The following is a 19210-nucleotide window of genomic DNA, read 5'->3' as shown; positions in this document are numbered from 1 at the left end:
GATAGCAAACGGGAAACTCAAATTTTGACCTGATGTCCAAGGTGAGGCTGGTTAAAGCGTAGTGAGGAATCTTTATAGATCACTGCTAAGTACCATGGGAAAAAATATCCTTTTAGTTTATTAAAACTTGGGAAATATAAGAAATAAAACACAACTCCACAGAAATATGAACTACCAGTTGAGTGTATTTCCAATAGATGCTTTTCTGTGCACATTTTCATATAGTTGAGATCAGATGTATACACTATTTTGCCTCTTACTTGCACTTAAAATGCTCTATGCATTCACTATTTTTGTAATTTTTTCAACGTCAAAATAATATCCTACTGTAGTTATATTCCAATATGGTTAACCACTTCCTTATTGTTGGCCATAGTGTTCTACTGTAATAAATAATGCTGTCATAAACATTTGTGCATAAATCATTATATCTTTTCTCCTTAGGACTATTTCCCGGAAATGACATTACAAGATTAAAGAATCAATACATCTTGAAGGCTCAGGACATTTTTAAGGGTATTTTGACACAAACATTTGGTAAAGTGTTTGTGTCAAAATACCCTTCTACCGGCTGTGTATGGGAATGTTCCAACTCGTGCCATCATTATCAGCATTGAATATTTTTAAAGTATTTTTCATGTTTTATTTATTTATTTTGAGAGAGAGAGAGAGCGAGCGAGCCAGAGCACAAGCAGGGAAGGGGCAGACAGAGGGAGAGAGAGAATCCCAAGCAGGCTCTGCACTGTCAGCACAGAGCCCAATGCAGGGCTTGAACCCACAAACCGTTGAGATCATGACCTGAGGCGAAATCAAGAGTCAGATGCTTAACCGACTGAGCCACCCAGGCACCCCGCATATTTCTTGAAAGAAAAAAAATCCTTGCTAATTTAATATTAAAACATTACCTTACTGTAATTTCATTCACATTTCTGATTACTGGTTACAATATATTTACTCTTTTGTTTTTCCTCTTCTGTCAACAATGTGTTCATGACCTCTGCCTATTTTTTTCCGTTTTTCATTCGCATTAATGAAATTTTGTTTTGCCAAGTCTCCACTGAAGCATTAATCAGACACTCACTAGAGGTCATTTTATTGAATTGACTTAAATATTTTATTTAAAGAAATATTCTGAAGACTATAGTTTATTGGTAGGAAAAATAGAAATCATACGTGTTTAAAGATCATTTTGTACTGACATTATGCGAAATCGACTTCTCCAAGTAACATTATTAGTTTCGCAGTGATACTAGTGGAATGCATGCTGCAGAAACATGGTTTTACCTTCAAATCTGAGCACATTACCCTTACATCAGAAAAGAAAAAGGGATAATAAAAAACGCCACTTGGATTAGCTCAAAGTTTAGTAGACCACATCTGATTTGTTGAAGAGTGAGTTCTTTTATTTACCTCTTCAAGGAAGTGCTTATTTTTTTCACTTCTTTCTGTGCATCTTTATCCTATAAAGAAAATACAAATACACAATGAAATTTCACACATTTATCCTGCTCCTCTAGCTACTTTGAAACAATCTTCGGTTGAGCGAGGGGATACTTTGTGCGGGACCATTACAAGGAAACTACAGATTTCTGAGATCCAGGCATGATTCAGATCTCCGAGACCACGTGTAATGCAGAGAGCTACTCCCAGGCTGTTCCCCCGCCAGGTCTGGAGGGGTGGGATACCAGAAGAAGAGATCCTTCGGTGTAAGCTGACATATTGGCCCTCGCCACGGTGTTAATGGTAACATTGGTTTTTTTTTTTTTAATTCAGCTGTATGATGTGGAAGAAGTCCTAGCCTCAGCAGCAGGATTGGAAGAAATTGGAGATTCCACTGCAAGATCCAGGCTAGCTATACATTTCATCACTGACGTCATCAAGTAGTTTATATTAAAGGTGAAAAACCATATAATATGTTTTCTACATGGTCTAATATATTCCACTTGTTATTTCTTTAAAACAAGAGTGGAGGTTAGAAACAGTGGCAATAAATTTAGATGGCAGGGTACTCCTATGCACTTTTGCATTTAACATTTATTGAGTACCTAATTAGAAAGAATTTAAGGGATGTAACAAATTAAAACAAATAGATGAGAACAAATGAACAACATAATATTTGGAAGTGGCTGTTAGATTAAACAAACAAACAAACAAACCTGGAAGTTCTTCAATAGTTTTAATCATAACATAGTGTCTGGTCGATCAGATGTCTACCTACTAGCAAATCAGTATTTCTTCAAGGTTGCGAGAAACTATGATTAATGAATTTAAGGGATTAATGGATTATTTAAAATAACGTATAAAAAATATGTTTATCTTGGTAATTCATGTTTATCTTGGTAACCCTGGGGATAGTTCAGTGCCTGGCACTGATAAGTCCCTCAATGGGATACCTATTAGCAGTAACATTTCCCATTAATCGATGTTTAGGGATCAATTTCTTGCAGAATAATGACACAAGCGAGAGAATCATTTCAACTAGATGCCTAAAGGAAAGAACGTGCAGAAACCCGAAGGAAAGATTTAAAATTAAGATCACAGCTTGGCAATATGTGTCCTCGCGCACCCACACTCCCCCACCCCAATTCAACTGGCAGCGAATTCGCTCACCGCACACCCACACCCACACCCACACACACAACACCCCTCCCGTTGTACCTTGTTCCCGGGGCTTCCATCCAAGCATTTTATTTATTTATTTGTTATGTGCAGGTTTTTTAGCCCAAAACGCCAGCTAACGCCGCTACCCCCAAACACGCTTCCCTCTGTTATTGCCCCAAATATCTGCCCTTCCCACCATCAACCCTCATTGGGTACTCCCCCCAATACCACCCTCCTTGAGTCAACCTCCCACTTTTCCTCTTTTTCTCACACATGTCTACAGAGCTCCCTGGCACTCCTGTTAGGGGACTTGTTTTGAAGTCATTTTTGTATAACCAGCAATGCATTTGCTGAGAATATATTTTGGGGGAAGAGGATAATTGTCCTCTGCCATTTCTTATAGCTGTTAATCTCCTGGTCACTCTCCTTTTACATTTGATTTTTATGACTTTGGCACCTGGGTCACTCTCCACGCCAAGGCCTGCCATCGCTGTTGGAGACATCCTAGTCCCCATGGACCGTGGACCCCACCTTCCTGGAGTTAGCCTCCTCACCTCCGATGCCCTCCCCCATCACCCCGGTGAGTGGACCCTGGGCTTTGTCATGACCTACAACTGCCCTACCTCTGAAACAGGCGTCCTGCCCTCTGAACACAACTGCCCGTCTTTTCGTGTCATTTGTCCAATTACTCTCAATTACAATAATTTTTCAACTTCCACAGATTTATTAAGAGATTTTCTTTCCTTCTTGTTCTCTGCCAGCTTTCTCCTGCTTTGACTTATTTTTTTGTTTGTTTGTTTTGCCTTGACTTGTTTTCTACCCACTTTAGACTCTATATCCAGCGACCTTTGAACTAAAAGACAAAAGCCCTTTCCCCCTCTGTGGCACCTGCCCTGGGTCTCTATAAACCCCCAAGTCCACAAATCCATCAACTTTTCTATTGTGTTGGCAACAAAAAAAGAGAACCCTGATGCGCTCTGGATGCCTTTCTGACTTCCTCAGGGCCTCCCTTATTCTACCAATTATGTCCTCGCTCCTTGGTCGTTCTTGAATCCTTCCTTCTTTGCGGACCTTCTCGTCATTTAAATATGCTCCCCTATTTCCCATCTAAAAAAACACAACGATTTCTCACCTCTGGCACCACTTCTCCTCTCTTCCCCATCAAATTGTTGGAAGTGCATCTACCAGCACCGACCGCGTTGTCTCAGTGCTCTGCACCGTCTCTGCGGCTATCGTTCCACTGACAACAGTCTGGGTTAAGATCACCAGTGACACAGACATCATTGAACTCAGCTCATTCCAGTCCTGACTTCTCCAGGGTTTCTGACAGAGGTGACCACTTCCACCATCCTTTGGCTTCTGAGGCCCTGTCTTGTGGGGTCACTTCTGCTGGTCTCCCTTGTAGCTTCCTTTTCCTCCTCCCCTTCCATTATGCTGCTGTTTCTCAAAGCTGATCCTCTGCCTGCTGCCTTTCAAACACTACATAACTTCACTGGGTGACCTCTGCCACCTTGTGGCTTCAGACATCATTTATGTGGCAAATATAAAATCAGTTTATGGATTTGAAAATCTCACAAACTCAGAATGTCTATACCTGAGCTCACCTTCTCTACCAAATCTGGTTCTCCAATGCTCCCCGGGTCCTTAAAGGGTACCTCCATCTACCCTGGTCCGTCTCTAAAGCCAGGAACCCCGATCTCATTCTTGAGTCCTCCACCTTCGAGATATTCAATTTGTAAGTCTTGTAGAGAACACCAGCCATGAATCCGTTAAGTCTGTGTATCTCCGCTCACTGCTCACTGTCATCATCTTAGTCGGCATCAGTGGCTCAGCTCTGTGCTACTTGCTGTAGTTAATCAAATGCTACTCCTTCTTCTAGTTTTGCTTCCCTCCAAGCCAAGTCAGTCCCCACAGGGTAGCCAGTGTGCCCGCCCCAAAATCTCATTTGTCACTTGTTGCTTAAGACCCTGTAATGGTTTTTCCCTGCCTTTAAGAAAAAGACACAAGGCTCTCATCTCTTCTTTCCCTCTCGTGCCCAACGTTTCAGCCATATTGTTATTTGATTCGACGCTTTTAGGCCTATTTTTCCATTCCAAGCCTTTGTCTGTTTTTAGCGTTTCATAAAATAGGGCATGTCTGCCACCTGCATCAGTATCACCTGAGACCATGTGAATTACTTGCAAAGTGTGTGTTTAATTGTCCAGGTCTCCATTCGCCCTTGCCATGTAGATAACATATTTCAACACTAATATCATCATTAGAACACATTATTTTGTATTCTACAGTTTTTTTTCAGTTACATTAAAAGTTGTTTTCTGATTGAACGAAGTTTTTGGAAATATGTTGAGAGCTGCAAAAAGAATAGAAGCTGATCAGCTTTCGACAGTGATGTAATAAAGGAAAAATGGCCCCAATACTCAGCATAACGTTTCATTATTTTTTTAAAGACAAATGCCAATGCGTTAGATTTTTTACCAACAACTTTTATTAATCTACTGAGGAGAGGTTATCTTATTGCCTATTACAGCTTACAAATTCTGCATTCAACATTTCCAAGAATGCATCACGGTACATCTTTCTACTACGTTTATTTTCAGTGATATGTCATTTGCCAAAAGTCTAAATTATAGACTGAATTGTGTTCTAAAGGGTTCTTGATAGTTTCGTTTTCCAGTATGAGTTTTCTTATATAAATTGTAGATAAAGGCATTTCTACTTTGACTTGAAGCCTGGGAGACTTCCCAGTGTGAGCATTTTAAGGCTGACTAAGGTATATGTGATCACGGAAGTCTTTCTTTCCATCATGATACTGAGAGTGTCCTATACAGTGACAATCCTCACATGCCCTGTAATGTTGCTCTACGAGGAAAGGGTTCTCATGTTCATTTCATTGAATTGCTTCTCTAACATGAATCATCTAGTATTTCCCAAATGGCTTCCTCCTCCTGGTAAAGACTTGCTCCCTTCCTGCTTGGTTTGCTCAGTGTTCTGTGCATTTGAAGCCTTGAGATTTGGCTGAAGGTGACAGAGTTTCTCCCCTGTGGGAACTCTTGTGTCTATAAAGGTTAAAGTTGAGGCTGAAGGTTCTTCTCCATTCATTACATTTATAGGGTTTTGCTCTGGCGTGTATTCTCATGATGGCTAAGGTTAGAACATCAGCTAAGGGCTTTACCACATAGATGACATTCGTGTAGTTTCTCTGCCATGTGAATTCACTCAGGCTGTTTCAAGGATGAGTCGTTACTGGAGGTATTTCTGCTCTGATTATAGGCAAAGGGTTTTCCTCCTGTGTGAATTCTCTGCTGTGAACAGAAGTTAGCTCTCGGGCTGAAGTGTGTGCCACGTTCGTTACATTGGTAGGGTTTCTTTCCAGTTAACACATGCTGAATCAGTTGAGCTGTGGGTATTTCCCCATTCTCAAAGAGCTCCTCTCCAGTGTGAAATCTCTCCTACTAACGGGGACAGGAGAGGACGTGAAAGGCGTGCCTGCATCCACTCGTCTCTTCATTTTTCTACATACGAATTCTATGCTGATCCTTCAACGATGGTCTCCAAATAAAGTCTCTGCCGCATTGGTTACACTCACATGGTGTGATACTCTCCTCCGTGTAAGCATTTTTCTTCATAGCATGTCAACTGCACAGGCATCTGATCAACTCTGAGGGCTTCACTGTGTTTCAAGCACTCGATATATTGTCCACATTTGCTCAAATGTCATCTTCTAAGGACTCAGGTTATGGTTTTGAATTCAGGGTATTCCTTCCTTCTCCAGATTCACACTATCCAAACCTTTCTGCTGAAGCAGCACACTTTCTCTCCATTGAGAACACTGCAGTTTCAAATTCCGGGGATACAAAGCTGCTCACATGCATGAATCTAGGCCCTGGAGCCCAAGGGCTGACACTCTCAATACCAAGTGCAGTGTGACGAGCTTAGGGCTCCCTGGAAGGGACATAAGACATGTCACAAGTAACTATCATGCCAGGAAGAGGTTACAAGTGCCACAAAAAAGAGGCACATGAGGGAAAATATATCAATACTCTCCGCCAAAGGCTTTGGATAAGTAAGAGAGAGACTTACTTATATTAAATGGTTACACTCCTGGCATGTGCGTGATGATTATCAAACATCAACCTGACTAGACTGAGTGCTGGGTAAGAATGACTGATCCCAGACTGATGCCGTGTCACCAGATATTTTAAGAATATTATTAAAGGAGGTCTAAGAGCAACGCCTGGGTAGCTCAGTTGGTTAAGCATCCAACTCCTGATTTGGGCTCAGGTCATGATCTCACAGTTGTGAGATTGAGCCCCATGTAGGGCTCTGCAAGAACATGGAGCTTGCTTGGGATTCTCTCTTTCTCTCTCTCTCAAAATAAATAAAATAAACATCAAAAAAAAAGAGGTCTAAGAAACTTCTTTAAGGTGCTTTTAAGATCAACCTAAGAAATATAAGCAAGGCCATTATATATCAAGAAAGCTTAACAAGTAATATATTTTGGACTGCCAATAAAAGGTTAGAACCCAAAGAGTGGAAATAGGGGGTTGTAAACAGAGTAACAGTCCCTGCCTGCAACTCATGAAAATGTCTCTTCAGAGAGTAGGAAAAGTGTGTCCCTTCTTTAGTGGCCTTATTCATTTCCTTTTTAAAAAATATTTATTTTTTTATATTTTATTTTTTATATTTGAGAGAGAGACAGAGAGACAGAGAGCAAGTAGGGGAGGGGCAGAGAGACAGAGGCAGAATCTAAAGCAGGCTCCAGGCTCTGAGCCGTCAGCACAGACCCTGACGCAGGGCTCAAACTCATGAACCGTGAGATCATGACTTGAGCCGAAGTTGGACGCTTAACCGACTGAATCACCCAAGAGCTCCCCAAAATATTTATTTTTGAGAGAGAGAGAGAGCTCAAGCAGGGGAGGGACAGAGAGAGAGGGAGACAGGATCCAAAGCGGGCTCCACACTGATAGCAGAGAGCCCGATGTGGGGCTTGAACCCATGAACTGTGAGATCATGACCTAAGCCAAAGTTGGACGCTTAACCAGCTGAGCCATCCAGGTACCCCTAATTTCTTTTAAAATGCACCAGGAAGAATGAATTCTCCAGGCCCAGAAAATAAGTTCAAACCAGAAATAAAGAGGCAAATAAGAATTTCTAACAAATGAGACCGTGGGCAATATTGCTGGGTTTCAGTAACTGACCCTACTCATACTCTGAGCTGTAGCATTCCCTCAGCTGGAAGGCAGGCTGCACATCTGTGGACTAATTATAGCTTATAAACTTATCTGAGAAACCAATGTCTTAATTTAAAAAAAAATCAAATATGAGGGACGCCTGGGTGGCTCAGTCGGTTGAGCCTCTGACTTCGGCTCAGGTCATGATCTGTGGTCTGTGGGTTTGATCCCGTGTGGGGCTCTGTGCTGACAGCTCAGACCCTGGAGCCTGCTTTGGATTCTGTGTCTCCCTCTCTCTGCCCCTCCCCCGCTCATGCTCTGTCTGTCTTTGTCTCTCAACAATAAATGTTAAAAAAAAAAAATCAAATATGAGGTCTTAAGACAGAAAATTAAAAGCACGATTAGGATTTTATTACTAAGAGTGGTTACTAATGAGAGGGATGATTCTCCATTTATATAACAGGATGGAAATAACAGCCCAGGATTTTAAACAACAGGTTAACTTTAAAGCCAACTACACAACTTGTTAGCCAGGAAGACGTGTTCTTTACATTGAACACTCCCGGAGTCCTTCTCTTCCTGACACTGTTCCCGGTATAGTTTATTTCCTATCCTACAAGAGTTTGTCTTAGAAGGGCAATTAATGTCACTTCAAAATGTGACAACAATTTCAAAAGTTTTTTTCTTTACCAAATTAGCACATCCCTCGCACATCCCTCGCCGTAAAACAAAAGATTACATAATGCTTCCTGCACCGAACTTTGGCAGCCTGCCCCAGGTCAGTAACTTGGATACTTTGTCTAGGCAAACAACTCCCAGGCTGCCAGAGTGGTCATGATTTCCTTCATCAAGCATTCTCACACTGCCTTCGACACAGGAATCCTTTTTCAGTTTAAAAGTGGAACGTTTCTGGGGCTCCTGGGTGGCTCAGTCGGTTGAGCATCTGACTCCCATTTTCGGCTCAGGTCATGATCTCATGTTTTGTGGGTTCGAGCCCCACGTCGGGCTCTAAGCTGACAGCATAGAGCCTGCTTGGGTTTCTCTCTCTCCCTCTCTCTGTCTGCCCCTCCCCCATTTGTGCTGTCTCTGTCTCTCTCAAAATAAGTAAATAAACTTAAAAAAAATTTTTAAAGTGGAACGTTTCTCAGGACCCGAGGTGACCTTCCTAGAGTCAAGAAAAGGCCACGTGAATAATAAAATACTGTAGTTTCAAGTTCTGGGGATGTAAAGTTGCTCACATGCAGGAATCTGGGCCCTAGAGCCCAAGGGCTGACATTCCCAACGTCAAGTGCAGTGTGGTGAGCTCAGAGCTCCCTGGAAGGGGCAGAAGACATCACAAACGACTCCAATGTCAGGAAGAGGTTACAAGTGCCACGAGAAAGCAGGTATGTCAGGCAGGTTCACATGACAGAGGGAAAACTGATGGCTGGGTTGCCTTCACTGTTATTAGTGGCTCTGCTGGACATTTTGGAAATGAACAGACTTGTCAGCAAAATCACTAATGGGGTGGGTATATTTCAATCTGGAAAAACTTACAGAGATAGGGGGACTACAGATAACTCTCCTCAGTCTATTTTCTAATTGAAAAAAATTGATATTCCTGACATTACATTTACTACTCGAAACAAAACAAAACAACAAAACAAAACAAAACCTCCTAGAAAATATAAATGGAAACGTCATTGGAAAAATAAGTAACATAGGAAATACTTATTAATGCTATTTTGCTTATTACCTAAATATTTCCACAGTGCCCAGCTTTTTATTTTTATGCTATGAGTCTTCTGATTTTTCCTATCAGTACTTATGGGTGCTTATTACATGCCAGGCATGATAGTTGGCATTGGGAATAGAGGGGTGAATGAAACACACTTAGCTGTGACTTTCCTGAGAGAATCACACAAACAATTATACAACCACAAACCATGCTAGATGATGTGAAGGAAAAGTACGAGGTACTTTCTTGCCTGGGAGTGGCAAGGAAGTCTTTCCTAAAGAAATGACATTTATGGTGAGGCCTGAAGGGTGAGTAGGAATAAAGCAGGGGAAGGGAGTGGAGGACTTGGGTGAGAGTGTTTCAGGAAGAGGCAAGAACAGGTCCCGAGGGTGTGAAGCAGGGAAAGGCATAGTGCAGAGGTGGGGGGAGTGGGCAACAGAGATCAGAGCCTTGAAGGACATGCTAAACATTTAGGACTTTATCCCCAAAGCAAAGGGTTTCAAGTAAGAAGTGACATATTGAGGTTTACTCAATCTGTTCCTTTGCTGCTACTGAGAGCCAAGAATGGCCTGGTGGAAGGAAGAAAGCCAAAGACCAGTGGGAGGTTCCCACGTCATAGTTCCAGTGAACTCGGGTGGTTTCCTGCTTGGAATGGTAGCAGTCGAGTGAGAGGGCAGTTGGCTAGCTCAAGGCATGCTTTAGAAGAGGAAGACTGAGACTTGGTGAGTGGGTGGATGTCTGTGTCGGGGGCTGAGGGAGATGATTCTCAACTGATGGACAGATGTGTCATTTACTAGAGAGGAAGTTGGAAAAGACCAGATCCAAAGGCCCAATGACGAGTTGAGTTTGAGATGTCTGCGAAACATCTCGGTACAGATGTCAAGTAGGAAGTTGGATACTCAGGTCTTAGGGCTCAGAAGGGAGGTCTAGAGATACGAATTTGAGGACTCCTGGCAGGTAGATAGCATCCGAAGCCATGGACCATAGGTTTGTGGGGCAGGAAGGAGGAGAGAGGAGAGGAAAAGAGAGGAGGGAAGGAGAGCGGAGGGGAGGCGAGGAGAGGGGAGACTTAGGGACCAAGGACCAAACTCTGGGGGGGAGTCATTGATATTTAGCCCTTGTGTGACACCTCTGGATATCGTGCACAACTATTTGCACGTCAAACCAGGTATTATGCCTTACTATCATACTGTACGCTAATCTCAAATTCTAAAAAGAATGCACAGACCCTCAGTTTTAAATGACTGCATATAACTTGAAACATCATTCAGGACAGATGGAAAAGTTGGTAGGGTCCCCACCACCTCTATGGAGCAAGCAACCAGAGGGACAAAATCTGTTTTCTGCCCAAACAATTGCACAAAGTGTCTTCCGGAGAAGTGCCGCTCCTGAGCCTAGGCTGTTGTGCGCCTCGACCAAGTGAGGGATCGGAGTAAGAAGGACAATCAACCCCGCAGGAAAGCCCAAACGTAAGCCGTCCGAGACCTTGCGCAGGTGGTTGCCAGCAAGGCGCAGTGAGGCCTGAGCAGCCCTGTTTAAAGACGGAGGCATCCCTGAACCCTGAAGTTCCCGGCAGGTCTTATTATGCTCCCCCCTTTCTTCCTTGTTTCCCAGGACTGCGCTGAACACCCCTGCCCCTCCCCCTCCAGGCAAACAAATCTCCGCTTTTCCACCTCTGTGCCTTTGTTCACCGCCTGCGAGGCACTTCACTCTCACCTCCACCTTACGTACACTCTCAAAGTCCACCTCTGATGCTACCGGATCTCTTCCAGGTGAAAATAATTTCTCCCTTTCCACTATTTCCATCACCAGTTATTTGCCCCTCTCTGAGCACTTCAGGCTTTCCACCCTGGGCTACAGTTACTTGGGTATATGGCTTATATTCTCTCCCAGGGCTGTGAGCTGCTAGAGAGCTGTGGGCGTGTCTATATTTGAGGTTCACAACAACCATCGGAGCTGGTTTTGCTTCCGCAGAGAAGACAAGGGATGCTCCTTTCTGAGGCATTTCTTTCCACTGTGATTCAGAGGACGGTAATGTGCGGCGGTACGAGAAGGGAGCAGGAAAACACTGATCTATTTCCTTGTATTCCTACAATACCAATATACGGCTCACAGCAACACAGACTGGGCCATTAACTCTGAAATTCCTAAAACAGAGCACATCCAGAATCCTGAATTAGTGAATAAAAGGGCAAGAAGCAACGGGATAGTTTCTTCTTCGTTAGCGGTAGGCATTCAAAGACCAAGAAAATGTCAAGGCATCATTTTTAAGCTTCTTCACGGTAGAGGATAATCACACCCTACTGTGAGCAGAAGACTGAAGACGGCAGACCCCTGGACCGTCTTCTTGCGGTCTAATGCTTAACAAGCATCAGTATATTTTAACTGCTAGCCCATGATTTGTGTGTCCCTTAAAGAGACAGGGAGTCTGCTGGTGAAGGGTTACCCACAGCAATTCTAAAAACCTCACAGCACATGTTCAATCCCAGTGAAATCCCAAATGTTTTAGTATGGAAGAAAAATCCAGACGCACCTAAGCCAGCTGTTCCTATCTGGAGCTAGAAAAGTACTGGTGAAAATAACAGCCTTCGCTGTCCCTGTTGGGACTTACCTCTTTGGTAACACAAGGGAGCAATACTGCCAAATTACAAAACTTCACAGCATCATCTGTTTGTTCAAGATCGATGTAACACTAGAAATGAAAAGTCGACAATGTGAAAGGGAATCCCATTTTTATGTAATGCATTCAAAGTGATCTTAAAACAAGTGGTCTTCCTTACCTTGGCCAAGAACAAGTAATTGGACTTAGAAAAACCAGGGTGTAGTTCTTCAACCTGATTTTAAGAGAGAACAGAAAAAAGAATAAATGGGGCAATATTATAACAACCAGTAAAGAATCAGATATTAACCAAGTTGTCTGAAAAATTTAGATTGGTTGTATTACATCTGACTCGTTTGATCAATTCAAGTATGGTGGAAATACAGCTTTTGAGATTATCCATTAAAATGAGATTATTATTGGGGCACCTGGGTGGCTCAGTCGGTTAAGCGTCCGACTTCGGCTCGGGGCATGATCTCACAGTTCGTGGGTTCGAGCCCCGCGTCGGGCTCTGTGCTGACAGCTCGGAGCCTGGAGCCTGCTTCGGATTCTGTGTCTCCCTCTTTCTCTGCCCCTCCCACACTCATGTTCTGTCTCTCTCTGTCTCAGAAATAAATAAACATTAAAAAAAATGAGATTATTATTATTATGTTCATAGAGCTTGTGAAACAATGAGATCCTTTAAGATTTCAGGATTCCTTTGTATAACCTATCCTTTCTCTTTTTTTCTTTTTGAGGACAGAAACAATTGGCAATACATGCTCCCAAGACAAGTCCTATACAATTTAGTCTACTTAGGAGACGATTAGAGGATGATAGGTATCCCATGACAAACATCCTCCACCACATTAGTATTTGATTTCTTATGATTTCAACACATCCCACGGGCTGAATAATATCTAAAGTCCATCGCGTCAAGTATTTTTGAAGAAAAGACAGACCTGGGAAACAACTAGTCCAAGTAGCAGACCTACTTACAAATTTTAATAAGTGGGTATTATGAAGGCACTTTACTAAACTCTTATGCACATCTACTAAACTTTTTTTTAATGTTTATTTGTTTTTGAGAGGGAGAGAGAGAGAGACAGAGAGAGAGAGTGTGAGCAGGGGAGGAGCAAGAGAGAGAGGGAGACACAGAATCCAAAGCAGGCTCCAGGCTCTGAGCTGTCAGCACAGAACCCAGTGCGGGGGTTCGAACTCACAAACCACAAGATCATGACCTGAGCTGAAGTCGGATGCTTCACCGACTGAGTCACCCAGGCACCCCACACATTACTAAACTTTTATGCATCAGTTCCCTTTCTCTATCTCTGGTGAATAAGAATTCTTGCAGGTGCCTGGCATTGTTACTAGAGAGCACTTCTTAGAACCTAAGTCAATCTTCGGTCAGCTGCTGCTGTATTAAGGGCCAATGCAAATAAGCTCCCAATCTGACCTTGGAACCCAACCCAGAGAGACGTAGAACCCAAGCGAAGGTTACTTTTTTTTTTTTTTAATGTTTATAATTTTGAGAGAGAGAGAGAGCAGGGGGAGGGGCAGAGAGAGAGAGGGAGAGAGAGAATCCCAAGCAGACTCCGTGCTGTCAGTGCAAAGCCCAATGTAAGGCTTGAACCCACGAACTGTGAGATCACAACCTGAGCCGAAACCAAGAGTTGGATGCTTAACTTCCTCCAGGAGCCCCAAGAAGGTTACTTTAAAAAATGTACAAAGATATGCATGTTTTTCAAGATACAAGTGATACGAACATTTCCAAAACTAAAAAGTGAGTGCTTCTTTGTTCTGACTTTATTTTCAATTTCAATCTCATCTCCCAGGGGTAACCACTATAAACAGTTTGACATGAATCTTACCAGACCCTTTATCAAGCATACACAAGTAAAAAAAAAAAAAAAATTCACTTTGGAAAAAAATGAATATGGGACCATTTCTGTATATTGGTCCAAAACTTTTTTTCCCACAACATATCACAGACACATTTCTGTGTTTGCATACACAGATCTACCTCGTTCCTAAGAGGTGTATTTCATATTACGCATATGTCGTAATTAAATTAAGCATTCTTTATGACACATTTAGACATTTTTTTACTGTTACCAATAATGATCAGTGAAATACTTTCTCCTGTATACTTGTGTACAAGTGTGATTATGTCTGTAGAAGAGATTCCTGGAAGTTGAATTGCTGAGTCAAAGGATACATGCATTTTAAAGATGGATACTATTGGGTGGATCCAAGACTTAGGGGGCTGAGGAGTTCACATCTTTGGTAAAGGGCATATACTCTACAAAACCCAAAAGGGAAGGCTCCTAGGATAAAGTGTCTTGGGCTGGAGAGTCAAACTGGGTGTTTATTCTTTAGGACCGAGTAGATGAACAGTGTGTGGATCTGGCCAAGAACTTGCTAGTGAAACAGCAAGGCTGCCAACAGATGGGAGGACACTGTCAAGTTCAATCCTAGCCAGAGCCTGGAAAAGCCTAGAGAGCCACCCATGGTATTGATGAGTTCTGGTTCTGCTGGTTCTCTCTTGTCCAATCATTTCCATCTCTACTCTTCAAGTCTACTAAGTGCATTTTTTAAGTCTCTCTAAAAGGAAGACTTTGATTAAACTTTGTTCAGTTGCACGTTCTTCTACGTCCAGTAGTTGCCCAGCTCTGTCCAAAACCTGTTCATAAAACTTGCTTCAACATATGAGAATAAGCAGCTTATTTCTTTTTTTAGTTAATTAATTATTTTTTTAATTTATATAAAAGTTAGGATATAGCGCAACAATGATTTCAGGAGTAGATTCCTTAATGCCCCTTACCCATTTAGCCCATTTCCCCCTCCCACAACCCTCTGCTTGTTATCTATATTTAAGAGTCTCTTATGTTTTGTCCCCTCCCTGTTTTTATATTATTTTTGCTTCCCTTCCCTTATGTTCATCTGTTCTGTGTCTTAAAGTCCTCATATGAGTGAAGTCATATGATATTTGTCTTTCTCTGACTGACTAATTTTGCTTAGCATAATACTCTCTAGTTCCATCCACATAGTTGCAAATGGAAAGATCATTCTTTTTGATTGCCGAGTAATACTCCATTGCGTGCGCGCGTGTGTGTGTATATATACATATATATATATATATATATATATATATATGTATATATACCACATCTTCTTTATCCATTCATCCGTCAATGGACATTTGGGCTCTTTCCATACTTTGGCTATTGTTGATAGTGCTGCTACATATATAGGGGTGCATGTGCCCCTTCGAAACAGCACACCTGTATCCCTTGGATAGATACCTAGTAGTGCAATTGGTGGATCATAGAGTAATTCTATTTTTAATTTTTTGAGGAAACTCCATACTGTTTTCCCGAGTGGGTGTACCAGTTTGCATTCCTACCAGCAGTGCAAAAGAGATCCTCTTTCTCCGCATCTGTTGTTGCCCGAGTTGTTAATGTTAGCCATTCTGACAGGTGTGAGGTGGTATCTCATTATGGTTTTGATTTGTGTTTCCAGGATGATGAGTGATGTTGAACATTTTTTTTTTATGTGTCTGTCTGCCATCTGGATGTCTTCTTTGGAGAAGTGTCTATTCATGTCTTTTGCCCATTTCTTCACTGGATTTTTTTTTTTGGGGGGGCGGTGTTGAGTTTGATAAGTTCTTTATAGATTTTGTATACTAACCCTTTATCTACTATGTCATTTGCAAATACCTTCTTCCATTCCATTGGTTGCCTTTTAGTTTTGCTGATTGTTTCCTTCGCCGTGCAGAAGCTTTTTATTTTGATGAGGTCCCAATAGTTCAATTTTGCTTTTGTTTCCCTTGCCTCCGGAGACGTGCTGAGTAAGAAATTGCTGCTGCCGAGGTCAAAGAGGTTTTTGCCTGCTCTCTCCTCTAGGATTTTGATGGCTTCCTCTCTTACATTTAGGTCTTTCATCTATTTTGAGTTTATTTTTGTATATGGTGTAAGAAAGTGGTCCAGGTTCAATCTTCTGCATGTCGCTGTCCAGTTTTCCCAACATGATTTGTTGAAGAGACTGTCCTTATTCCATTGGATAGTCTTTCCTACTTTGTCAAAGAGTAGTTGGCCATATGTTTGTGGGTCCATTTCTGGGTTTTCTATTCTGTTCCATTGATCTCAGTGTCTGTTTTTGTGCCAGTACCATACTGTCTTGATGATTACACCTTCGTAATAAAGCTTGAAGTCCGGGGGTGTGATGCCTCCAGCTTCGGTTTTCTTTTTCAAGATTGCTTTGGCTATTTGGGGTCTTTTGTGGTTCCATACAAATTTTAGGATTGTTTGCTCTAGCTCTGTGAAGAATGCTGGTGTTATTTTGATAGGGATTGCTTATTTCTTTAATATTGGCATTTTAATCCTGCATATATACCTTAGCACTTATGTTTAATTAGCCATCCTGATTATAAATCAGAACATCTCTTTCTTTTTGTGCTCATGGTTAAAAAAAAAAAAAAAAAGAAGCCACCAAAGGTACATAGGCTACTAACAACACCAACTTCCTAAAATGGAGCAGATTCTAACTTTTTACCAAAGGGCTTGCCTAAATAACAAGGAAGGTAGTTATTTAAGTAAGTACCTAATGTTCAGTAGAATGTTCTAGTTAAGAAGCAGTTCCTAGCTAGGCTCTTAGAACACCCTATAATAATACCTGGCAGAGAATATTGTAGCTGTTTACTTGGTCTTGGCTGTACAAGTTCCCTGGAGACAGGAGCTGCATTGGTCATTTCTGCATTCCCTACATTTGCCATGCTGGTACTAGGTATGTGCTTAATAAACATTACTGAATAAGCTAGCATTGTTTTAAAAACATCTCAGAAACTCAAGCCATAGCCCTCCACCATATCAGGGCATAGAAGAAGGCTCTGCAGGTGGTAAAACCACTCAGGGAGATCCAGAGGTCTTATGTTGCAAAGAGTGAGTGAGATCAGGCCCGTCCGTCTATCCCCCAACACTGCCACACCTGTTATCTACTACACACACCCAGGCACTGATTTCAGGCTCTCAACCACGCCATGGGCTGCACAGGAATAGCTCTGAGAGCTTTAAAAACACTGATCAGGCTTTAAAAACACTTTGTTGTGACCCAATAATTCCATTTCTAGGTACTTACCAAAGAAAATTAAAAACATGTCTACACAAAAGCTTGCATATGAATGTTCATTGAAGCTTTAGTAATAATAGCCTCAAATTGGACACAACGCAAATGTCCACCAATGGGCAAATGCATAAGCAGACTGTGGTATATCCACAAAATGGAATATTACAAGGCAGTAAAAAGGAACTATGGATACACCGATGAAATGAATGAATCTCAAAACATTATGCTGAGCAAAGGAAGCCAGATACACAAAGTAAAAGCTCAATGATTCCATTTATATAAACTTTTAGAATAGGCCAAAAAAACAGAAAAGCAGATCAGTGGTTGCCTGGGGCAGGGGCTGAGGGAAATTGACAGCAGAGGGGCAAAGAGAACTCTTGAAAGTGATGGAAATGTTCTAAATCTTAAAATGGTGGTGGTTACCTGAGTGTATTAATTTGCCAAGCTTCAATGAACTGCACACTTAAAATGGGTGCATTTTGGGGCGCCTGGGTGGCGCAGTCGGTTAAGCGTCCGACTTCAGCCAGGTCACGATCTCGCGGTCCGTGAGTTCGAGCCCCGTGTCGGGCTCTGGGCTGATGGCTCGGAGCCTGGAGCCTGTTTCCGATTCTGTGTCTCCCTCTCTCTGTCCCTCCCCCGTTCATGCTCTGTCTGTCTCTCTCTGTCCCAAAAATAAATAAAAAACGTTGAAAAAAAAAATTTTTTTTAAATAAAAAAAATAAATAAATAAAATGGGTGCATTTTATTGAATATAAACTATATCTTAATATATTCAAAGATTCTGAAATAATTAGTCTGGGTCATGGTCTGGGCTGGCATTTTTTTTTCAAAGTTCACCCACTTATTATTTGAGAGAGAGAAAGAGAGAGAGCGAGCATGTTGGGGAGGGGCAGAGAGAGAGGGAGAGAGAGAATCCCAAACAGGCTCTGTGCTGACAGCGTGGACTCCATGCAAGGCTCAGTCTCAGCTCTCCAGATGATTCTAATGTACAGCCAGGGGTGAGAACCACTGCCCGAGGGAATTATGCCAGAATTTTGGATGAGGTGGGAAGCATGCTATAGTTTGAAAGAATTCCCACAGAGGATTCACAGATGACTCCTGATCTAAAATCACCTCCCTGGGTTGCTGTGATGCTGTGGGGGATAAGATTTCACCAGTTATAAGAGCAAAATAATAGCAGTGAATGTTTATGTGTAGTTAGAGTAGTTAATGTGCGAGGTTCTGGGCCAAGAAAATTACAAGCATTATTTGATGAATTGTACCACAAATCATATAAAGTAGGTATTCATCTGCTTCACAGATGAAGAATTTAAGATTAGGAGAAATAAAGAAACACGGCCAGGTCACAGGGACAGGGAGAGGCCCAGATCTCAAACTGATTCTAAAGCTAATGCTCTACATCTCTCCAGAACTGAGATGGATGGTCTAGGGACACATTCCTGGCCCCTATGAATCCTCTTTGGAGACACAGAGCTGGGGACAGGAGTCCTACAGTCTAGGGTCCAAAAACACGACTTCCTACTGGGACTAGGGGTTGCAGACTCTCCTAGGGCATGGGATCCAAGTTCCTTCTCCTCCCCACACCTCCCAGATTTCTCACTTCCTCCCCAGCCTTTGCCCTAGCTCCTCGGTACCCCCAGATGTTGCAGTCAACGTAGAGGGGAGCTTTCCTGATGCCTTCTGACTCTGAACAAACACCACCAAATGCATTTTCAGACGGAATCTAAGTCAAGACTGAATGGGGAGGTCCCCAAGATGATTTGCCAAGGTGTTTACATTTTAATAACATTAACATTTTCTGAGCTGATATGGAGCACTTCCTAGGAGCTAGGAAATCGCTAAGTAATTTACTTGTATTAACTTATTTAATGTTCACAACAACACTCTGAGTCAGGTACTATTCTCTCCATGTTATTGATGAACTTGAGAGAAAGGTTAAGAAACTCGTCTAATGTTAATCAGCCGGTAAGTGGCAGAACTGAGATTTAACCAGGTGGTCTAGTTCTAGAGGTTTCAATC

The 19210-nt window shown here is 42.1% G+C and overlaps 1 protein-coding gene across 6 annotated transcripts in view; it reads right to left on the bottom strand.

Annotated features, from left to right (window-relative positions):
- Positions 1-1087: 1087 nt before the first annotated feature.
- Positions 1088-19210, bottom strand: part of RMDN2 (regulator of microtubule dynamics 2) — an 80417-nt gene continuing 62294 nt past the window's right edge. For 5 of the 6 annotated variants that reach the window (XM_058683070.1, XM_058683069.1, XM_058683068.1 and 2 more), the window contains 3 exons: positions 12270-12323; positions 12101-12181; positions 1088-1460 (listed from right to left, as the gene is read on the bottom strand). In XM_058683070.1, coding sequence (XP_058539053.1) covers positions 1407-1460; positions 12101-12181; positions 12270-12323 — 189 coding nt within the window. In that variant the 3' untranslated portion in view covers positions 1088-1406. Of the gene's footprint in view, positions 6544-12100; positions 12182-12269; positions 12324-19210 lie in introns of all 6 variants that reach the window. The other variant, XM_058683067.1, reaches the window with a different exon arrangement.

The sequence above is a fragment of the Neofelis nebulosa genome, chromosome 9, assembly GCF_028018385.1.
Source record: "Neofelis nebulosa isolate mNeoNeb1 chromosome 9, mNeoNeb1.pri, whole genome shotgun sequence".
In the NCBI taxonomy this organism is placed as follows: Eukaryota; Metazoa; Chordata; class Mammalia; order Carnivora; family Felidae; genus Neofelis; species Neofelis nebulosa.
The sequence above is the reverse complement of the archived record's forward strand: the minus strand, read 5'-3'. Positions and strand labels throughout refer to the sequence as shown.